The 9,537-nt window shown below is 31.7% G+C and overlaps 2 protein-coding genes across 4 annotated transcripts; one reads left to right on the forward strand and one right to left on the reverse strand.

Annotated features, from left to right (window-relative positions):
- Positions 1–1,053: 1,053 nt before the first annotated feature.
- Positions 1,054–3,257, forward strand: LOC110999255 (zinc finger protein 26). The gene is made up of 2 exons (XM_022268225.2): positions 1,054–1,449; positions 1,554–3,257. Exons 1-2 carry the CDS (start codon positions 1,327–1,329, stop codon positions 2,508–2,510), a joined length of 1,080 nt encoding a protein of 359 aa, XP_022123917.2. The 5' UTR covers positions 1,054–1,326; the 3' UTR covers positions 2,511–3,257.
- On the reverse strand, positions 2,640–9,116 carry LOC110999233 (TBC1 domain family member 15). 3 transcript variants are annotated; one of them, XM_045629771.1, is made up of 10 exons: positions 8,951–9,116; positions 8,375–8,567; positions 7,226–7,645; positions 6,856–7,042; positions 6,486–6,582; positions 5,678–6,094; positions 5,238–5,425; positions 4,767–4,893; positions 4,186–4,441; positions 2,640–3,411 (listed from the first exon to the last, which is right to left on the reverse strand). In XM_045629771.1, exons 1-10 carry the CDS (start codon positions 8,990–8,992, stop codon positions 3,395–3,397), a joined length of 1,944 nt encoding a protein of 647 aa, XP_045485727.1. In that variant the 5' UTR covers positions 8,993–9,116; the 3' UTR covers positions 2,640–3,394. The 3 variants fall into 3 exon arrangements, with proteins under 3 accessions (XP_045485727.1, XP_022123891.2, XP_022123892.2); XM_022268199.2 differs by having other exon boundaries at positions 4,187–4,441; positions 6,856–7,027; positions 8,951–9,115; XM_022268200.2 differs by having other exon boundaries at positions 4,213–4,441; positions 8,951–9,115.
- Positions 9,117–9,537: the final 421 nt, after the last annotated feature.

Consider the following 9,537-nt stretch of genomic DNA (forward strand, 5'->3'; position numbering starts at 1 on the left):
AAAAGATGAATTTTTCGAATTAATAATTTTTTATGATATAAAACATTATGTAATAAATTGAAAGCAGGGCGCTAAAACAAAATAAACATTACAGCTCCAAACAACATCGAGTCTTGTTTAAGTCAACTTACGACACTTGGTGCTTATAAGCTCAACACTTCTAAAGGCTTATGGAACATTGTATGCGGATTAATACTAATATGCGTTTCCCATAAATAAGGCCATCGGAGTTATAGCAGATTAAAAGTTGTCAAACATCACAAAATATTGGATAGGTTGAAAACAGCCTGTCAAATAGCAAGAAAGGCAACCATTTTAAAATGATTAAATAGTACAATTGCAATAAGCTGAAACTTTAGAGTTATTGGCATGTGGCGGCGTCCATGCTTTGGGTTGTCTCTCACCCTAAAATATAGCGAGGTGACCGATGGCTGGCCATACGTCATACTCGTGAACGGGTGCTACTTGTGGTGACTGGTCGGACTTGAATTCGTCTATGCGGTGATATTAGTTGTTTATACTACATATTCGCGTGTTGTTCTCACGAGTATGTAAGTGCGTGCTCCTATTTCACCATACCTCCTGCTGATAGTGGACAAATCTTTGTTTAAAATTTATTTTATTATTCTTTATTACTCAAGATGACATATGGAACTTGATGTAATGGTTGCAGCTCCTTACAAACATTGTGTAAAAAAACTTGGCGATTAAAAAGAGTGGCGGAGAGTTTATTGCCAGTTCTTCTCTTATGTTCTACGCCCTTGATTTGAGAACTGGCAGTAAATGTAAAATTAGAATCATTTAATGTACATAATTATATTTCTTTTTTTTGACGTTCATATGTGTACATTAGGTTACCTTTATGAATAAAATATGCTTTTTGATTGATTGATAATTATGAGAAAGGGTAGAAAGTATTTTTTTTTAAATATACATGCGATCATATTATAATGGCGATAGACTACAATTATAAACTTGACACTGATGACAATTAAAGCTAAAGCGGCAGAACACCTGACAATTGACATAACATTAAACATTATACTACTATTAATTAACTATTATAAAAATCCGAGATCAGACTTCAGAGTTTAGTCAAATTTTAAACGAATCGTAATTAGTATTTGGTAATAATATTGCTGCAAAATAATTCATCCTTAATCAACATAATATTAATAATATCATATCATGATATTTTTTTATTGCTTTATTTTTCAAGGAGCACTATGACAACAGTCATAGTAAAATATTGATTTACAATTTATAGTCCCAAAGATTTACAGCAACTTAAATTCAAAATATTACTTTAAAACATAAAAAGGCAAAATGAGGTGTTGCAGAACCTGTTTAGGTGAAGGAAAAGAAATGAAACATATTCATACCATTATTTATATTGCTGGGAACGACGTTCGTCTTTCTGATATTTTATTAAATTTTTATAATTACAAGGTATGTTTATAATATGTTCAAAAAATAAACGACTATATAACCGTGTTTACTTAGTTTATATTCAAGTATATCTATTATTTTGTAAAATATCTGATATTTTTCAGGTTGAAAAAATGTTGCCTGAGTATATTTGTATTAATTGTGTATACCAGCTTACAATCACATATTCATTTAAAATATTAATTGAATCAAGTACAAAAAAATTGAAGGAAAAAATCACTTACATGGAGTCAGAGAGTGATAATAATGATGATTATTTCGCATCAGGTGAAAAGGAATTTAGTGAACAAGACATAAAACCAAAAATTAAAATGAATAATTTAGAAATTGAATCATCGGTTGACCTATTTTGTGTTGAATGCAAAGCAGAGTTCAGCTCTTCAAAGTTACTTTATGAACATTGTTTGAACACTCATCCGATCAAAAACACAGTCGGTAGAGCTTGTGAGTATTGCTGTGAAAAATTTGAAGACTTTCGATCATTGATCATGCATAGAAAACTCCATTTGCGACCTTTCATATGCGAAAATTGTTGGGTGGGGTTCTACAGACAAGAGGACATAATCGGTCATCACTGTCAGCCTAGCCACAATAAGTCTAAAGAAAACACAGACAAAAAGCTTTTACGACAGTGTGATCAGTGTGGAAAGTCATATCCTCCCGGGTACATAAGAATACATATGTTAACTCATGGTAGTAATCGAGCCTACAGTTGTAAGTATTGTCCCAAAAAATTTAAAGTACCAGGTAGTCTCAATTCTCATGTACTTTGGAATCATAAAAGAACTAGAAATCATAGATGTGAAGTGTGCAATGCTACTTTTATAACATCTAGTTCTAGAAGTTCACATATAAGAAAAAATCACTTGAAAGAAACAAAATACTCTTGTGAAACTTGTGGAAAGCGTTTCTTCTCTAAGTCAGAACTGCAGAGACATTCACTGACTCACACCGGAGTTAAGAACTTCCACTGCCATTTGTGTGACAAGTCCTATCAGACTCGCTATGGACTAAATGTTCATTTGAAATCACATCCACAGCCTGTATTATTGAGTCTCTAACTATAAATAAGTAAAAAGTATTTTATAAATGATCTCACTATTATCTAATATTTATTAAAATAAAATGTAGACAAAACTATGTCTATTTATTATAAATTCATATTAACAGAATTTAATTAAAAAACTATATAAAACAAAACATTTATTTAAAGAAATGTTAAAATATACTTTGAACTATAACAGTGATTTTAATAGTCATGGCAAATGCTAATCATTTTAATTGTAATTAGTACAATTTGCTGATTTAAGTACCAAAGAAAAACCAAACTTGGCATTGCAGCATCATTTTGATTAGAATAATTAGCATTTATGAAAATACAATAATTACCTCAATAAAATCTTGAGAATGTGCAATCATTCATCATAAAATTTAGAAAAACAGCCTCTAAATTGACAATAATTTAAATACTAATCGGTGTAACTAAGAAACTATACTAGAAGGCACAACTTAAATTTACAGATTGCTATATATATATATACAAAATGGAAAAATTTTTAATGGTGAGAAAAGGTGAAATGTGCTCAGAAAAGGTTTTTATTATGTACTGAATGTGAAAAATAGGATCAAAATTTTGCAATTGTTATTTGTAAAAATAGTAGTTAAGTTATAACAACATTACATATTTTTCCTAAAAATAAAAAGTTTGCTGTGGAAAACTTTTGCATTCTTATAAATACAAACTAATGTCTACCCGTGTCACTGTTAATGAGTGTTAATGAGTGGTTAGGTTAAACATAATTAATTTGCACATTTTGAAAAATTAAATTATAAATAATGTTTAAAAATATTTAACTGCATATAAAAATATAAAATTTTCTTGTCATATGTACATTAGGCTAGCAAGGCCCATACCGTCTTAGTCACAACAGATATCTGTAGTCCATTATATTCGAGTGTAACCTGAAAGAATAATATTTACTTTAAATTATGCTTATACTAATAATTATAAAGATATAGAGATTATCTTTATAATTATTTTACTATCTTACTTAAAAATGACAATAGCCTTGTAACAAAAATACAATAAATAGAAATTATATTGTATATAATATTATATATAATATAATTTATATTTATTGTAGATATATGTATAGCTCCATGCTTTCAAAAAGATAACTCTGAACAATTGCGGTTCTTACAAAAGTCTGTGCAATGTGACGGAAAGAGACAAAAGAGTACTTTAGTGCAGATTTGCAATTACACTGATATATTTTTATGAATATTTTTTTTATTTGTACATATCTTTTTATAAAATTACATAAGAAATCAAAAAGAATATGAGTTACTGTCAATAGATCGAGTTTTACACTTGCTTAAATAATCCTAATAAATCAGCATATGAAACTAGCTGTCTAAGGATAAATTAAGTGAATTGGACCAATGGGCTTGGATGAAAGTTACCAAGCAAACTAAATGCACAACCATTTTTATTAGTATACAAATTCTATATTTATAAAATGTTTAATACTCTACCAGATCTTACTACAAACATTAAATAGCTGTCAGTTGGCAAATTATTTAATTTAACTACTCAATATTTATAGAAACTCTATTAATAAAGTTGTAATATCATTAATATAAAAAGCCAAGCCAATATAATATTTTTATTTATTTATTATATTATTCGACTCAATATATCCTAAAAATTGAAATCTAGTCCTATCTGATACATAACTTCCTCCATGTCTCGCTCCATTTTACCATTTGCCTGATCTCGAACGTTCTCTCCGCCGGGCTCTTCATCGCCCCCCATATCTTCGGACCCCGATTCCTCATCACCATCGTTCGGGTCGTTCGCAGCGGTAGGTATACCGAGGATAATTCTGATCTGGTCGGTGAGATGAGGCGCTGATATTAGCTGATGGTAGATTCCTTCGGCCGTGCTTAGGATTTTATCAATGTCGAGGCACATAGACAGGTCGTTGACGTGCTGAAAGAAAATTTAAATCAATATTTTTTATTTTATTTAAATTGGTGATAATGTTTTTAAGGAATTTTGAAAATTTTGGTATGGTGATTAGGAACCTAAGTATATTATGGACTCCCGTACGTCAAAAACAATAGAATTTGACATAAAGCAGTATTACTTAGCGCTAAGTTGGATTCGAATTGAAACCACCAATCTTAGTGCTTTCTTAGTCAGCTAAATCGAACACGTATATATATGAGGCTAATAAAATTTAAAAATATCGAAACAACAAATTGTCTATATATCTGCTACATAACAGATTATTTTTTATCTATATTAAATTTACCTTCAATATTTCGTTAAAACCATAATCTTTACTAATGAGCACATCCTTTTCGGCGTCGAGTATGGCAACACAGATTAACAGGTGGAAGTTAGCACATGGCAACCCCGTCCACAACACCTCCCACAGCCTGAAATAGATGTAGTTAAATAAATTAAAACGGCTCTTAAGTAATCTACGGGAAGGTTAAGAGCTCACGAACATAATTAACATATGCAGTAGAAATCTTAAAAACATTACAAATTATATATAAATGACTAAATGACTAATTATATATAGATGATATAAATGACTTACAATAATCTCCGGGTTACATAGATGAGTAAGAGATAAAACAGAGGTGCTTCCGTTAGAGATTATAGGAAGAGGGAGGGAGCTAGCTGAATGGAATAACGAAGCCACAGCTATACAGGAGACCAAAATTCCAGAATATATCATATAATTTATTTTATTATTAATTTATTTTTAAATTACCTCATAATATCACTAAAAGAGAATTCCCGTTTGAACCAAACGAGCAGCCATCGGAAACAAAAGTACATATTCCCGGAGTCCTTGGAAGCCAAATGCTTCGCTAGGTCCGGAACTGCGAACGTCAGCAACTGCTGCAAATTCAGGAGTTGCTGCTTCATGCCGGCTTGGTCCATGTCGAAGTTTGATGCCTTGAAATTACAAAGTTATTTGAAGACAATAAAAATAAACCAATGACGCCTTACCAGTTTTTTAAGTCTAGGCCTCAGATTTCTGTATCTGTTTCATGATCATTTGTGCATCTAATAGGCAAGTATACTCTGATTTTTAATTCCGGGGAATTCTGACAGCTATCATTTTTGACATTTATCAAATATATATTTCTTATTTTTATATTATTTCTATATTCTAATAAAACACTTTTTCCATCAATAAATACTCACAATCTTCTCCATAAACCCAGCGAAGCACCAAAAACTGTCGACCTCATTCCCCAAAAGTAGCAAAAGAGGCGCCAACACATCGCTCATTCCCTGAACGTACCCCAAATCAAAGTTGTACATCACATATGTCATCAAAATATCTTGCAATAGGAGAACATTCGGATTGTTGTCTCCGGCGAAAAACGGATGCGATCTGTCCGTCCTATTGACGTCTTTCTCGACCAAACTTTTCCGCTCCCTGTATTCGCTGAAGCGCGACTCTTGCTTCTCCGTTATCGAGCGCCATTGGAGCTTCATCGAGAAGTATTCTTCCGTTTTTCTTTTTTGTATTTTACGGATTTCCGAATGCGTCGCGTGCCAGGGGTAATAGTCGAGTAAATACTTCCATACTGACGGGCGGATCGAATGTGCTACGCCCTGTGAATGGGAATAATGGATAGTAAAAGCATTTCCTAGATAACTGCTGTTTACTGCTGAAGAAAACTATAAATAGAATGGAAACCTTCAGCTGAAAACAAGACGGCTTTTATAAGAAGAGTTTTAAAGACACTTGCCGCGCACCACCATTGCATTTCATAAAGTAACCTGAAGCCTGACTGACGGCTTTACAGTAGTTCGATCATAGATCGATGTTATAATATAGCTTTTAACAAATGGATTTATAACTCAAAAATATTTCCACATAAAAAGATATTTTCAATTCGCGTCTGTGAAACTTACAAAATAAAAAAAATCAAATTAGTTTGAATTGTTCTGATCCAGCCAACTAACAATAGCTATCATCACAAAGCATTATCAAAGTACTTACACCTCGAAATATTAGCTGTTTAACTCCTTCAACCTCGAGTATTCGTCCTTCCGTATCTTGAAGCCCCTCCCATTTCTCAGTTGATAATGGTGTACCTCTAAGATAACAGAATTAAACAATATGTTTTGATGTTCCACTAAGAAAAATGATAAAAGTAAAAATATCCTCACTTTAATTGATTGATTTTAAAAACTATATATAAGCAAAATAACATAAATTTTCAACACAATAGTTCTAAAAACAATAGATTTTTGCTATTATTTTTCGAGTACAAAACATCTTTTTAAAGCTGACGTGAGTATTATTGTATTGTATATGATTTGTTAACGATTCGCTGTTAGACAAAGTCTGAAATGAATAATAAATTTACCTTGGTATACAAGGCCGCGGTGGTAATGTAGGTTTAACAGTGATCACTTCATATTCATCGGACTTCGTTATCGACGTTGTATCTTCCAAAGCGCTCATACTTTTCGTCAACAAATCGGCCACCTCCTCGGACACATCTCGCTTACCATTCAAGCCTTCATTCCCGTAATATACTAAAACACTCCACACTACTTAATTCAATACGTACGTGAGATGGCTACCTGTGTTTAGTATTATTTCTGGACAACCCCCATAAAACAAATTTGTTTTAAATATTTGACGGTAGTACGGAATAAACTTAAACACTTGAAAAATTATTCGTGAGTAACGTATGTACGAATAAAAGCTAGTAAATATATAAAAATACTCACCTATATCAGTAAGTTTCGAGAACGCCTCCATCGTAGTTTCATATGGGCGCTGCTTAAAATTGGACACCAAACTCCATACAACGTCTGTTGTATTTTCCGTAAAAATATCCAACTCGGTGAACGACTTATTTAAAGCCTGGGACTCGATGTTAGACTCGACCACAACGTAAGTGTTTCTGTCATGTCTAGTTTTCGCCGTTTTCACGTGGTTCTTCAAGTAAGACATAAATATTTCTGCATTACCATGTTGAAAATAGAACGTGTTCTGCCAAACTCCGGGCTTTGTCGAAAATTGCATTTGTTGGTTGTTACGCGTGACCTTAAAGGTTTTAAGCTCGGCCAGAGGTATTCGGACGATTCTAGCGCGAGCCGCTGCATAGTCTGAGGTCATGTTGCCGCTTAGTGTGCGCTGCCGTCGACCTAGTAATCAATAACATCTTGGCTTCGAGAAAAGTTTACATTGTAAGGGTAATTAAGCACGTTGTTAAATGAAGCTATATGTTTTATTTAACATACTGTAAGATGCTAAGATGGTAAAATGAGAAGTGCTAGATAATTAAAAACAGAAAGACATATTGATTTTTTTAATTTGGATATTTTTTTTTCTATCCATTTATATCCAATAGTCTCATTGAAAAGTGCTGTGGTCATTCAGATCAGTGCGAGGCAAAATTAACACTGCATACTACTATCTTGTTTAAATTTAGTTTTATTTTTCTTTATTTATGTATAAACTGATAGGTTATATGGAAGTTAAATGTATTACATTATTATTTTTTTACTAATTCAATTCTACTCTACACATTTAAAAAATATTTTTATTATCTATTTTGATTTGATAAACATATTTTATTTTAAATTATATATGTTGTAGCTATGTGAAAATAATACATTGTTTACTCATAAATTCATATTTGAAATATAATCCATTTTTATCAGGTTTATTTAATTTCTTGCTAACTGTTACAAAGCCAGATTACCCTGAATTTTAAACCTAAGCTTTAGGATATAGAGAATTGTAATAGTTTTTCCTTCAGTTTCAAGATTCTTATTTTAGTAAGAAAAGCAGTTTTAAAAAAATCCTCCAGTGAATATCAGTATATCCATCTAATATACACATATTCGGAATTTAATTTGAATTTGTGTTACCTATAGTATTTACAACTGCCCATTCTTGGTCTTGTGTATCTGAATCAATTGTAATGAGATCATTAGGTCTCCATTCAATGCATTTGGTACCATCAGCATTTTGTACTACACAAAGCATCCCAATAGAATTGAGATCTGATATGGGACGACCAATGCATGCTTTTAATAATACTCCATCTTGTGTAAATAGCTCCTGAAAAATATTGAACAATTACAATAATGCATAAGCATTTGCCTTTTCAAAGGTCTCTTTGTCAGTGATTGATGTTAAAGGCACTGTAACATGATCTTCTCCGTGAATTGCTTTAAAACCACTAGAATTAATAGTTTAAAACTATTAGAACGAATAAACAACTATTTGCTTTCATTAAAGAGTTAGCTCAATTATAAGCTTTAGAAAGTTTTTTAAGATTGATTTATTATTGATTATGTACAAGTGATATTGCGATGGCCAAAAAGATGATGAAACATAGTGTATTTCGTTATTGTATGCTAAATTCTGTATGGCAAATGCAACTAAGTTTGAAGGTCGAGTTCTTAGAAATAATTAGAAACAAAGCAGTTATTGAAACTTACTTTGTACTGATCGGGCAAGTCTTCAGTAGAACTACACGACATCTTGTCATTTATTTTGTGAACGAATTGAAATTCACATTAATTGTATTAATAATTTAAAATGAATCACACCATGTTTAATAAACTCCAATACGCAGAAAAATAATAAACAACAAACACAGACAACAAAAAGTAAGCACCGAAGGTAATAACGTAGACAAGTTAACTAAGTTTAATGAAGTATATGAATAGAAGTATGAAAAAAAGTATACCCAATGTAAACTCCAAGCTTGGCTATAACTTAATTATCAAAAAGCTATAATACCATAAGATGAAAATTGTATACTACTTTAATATTTTATTATAATTTTAATGTTTTTATCTCTCAAACTGAATGTTATAGCAAAAATTTAGGGGTTTATTTTAATATTTAGGGGTATTTGAAGTTGGTGCTAGGGGTATCATTTTTGAAGAAGGCCTCACTTCAGTTTTGTCAGAACAGGGGATTTCCTCGTAAGGGCAGAATAGGGGGAAAAAATATTTGAGGGTTTGGGGGGAAAATTTCAAAAATACGGTTTATTATGTTCCTAATTTTGGAGCTGAATTAA

Source organism: Pieris rapae, chromosome 10 (genome assembly GCF_905147795.1).
Source record: "Pieris rapae chromosome 10, ilPieRapa1.1, whole genome shotgun sequence".
In the NCBI taxonomy this organism is placed as follows: Eukaryota; Metazoa; Arthropoda; class Insecta; order Lepidoptera; family Pieridae; genus Pieris; species Pieris rapae.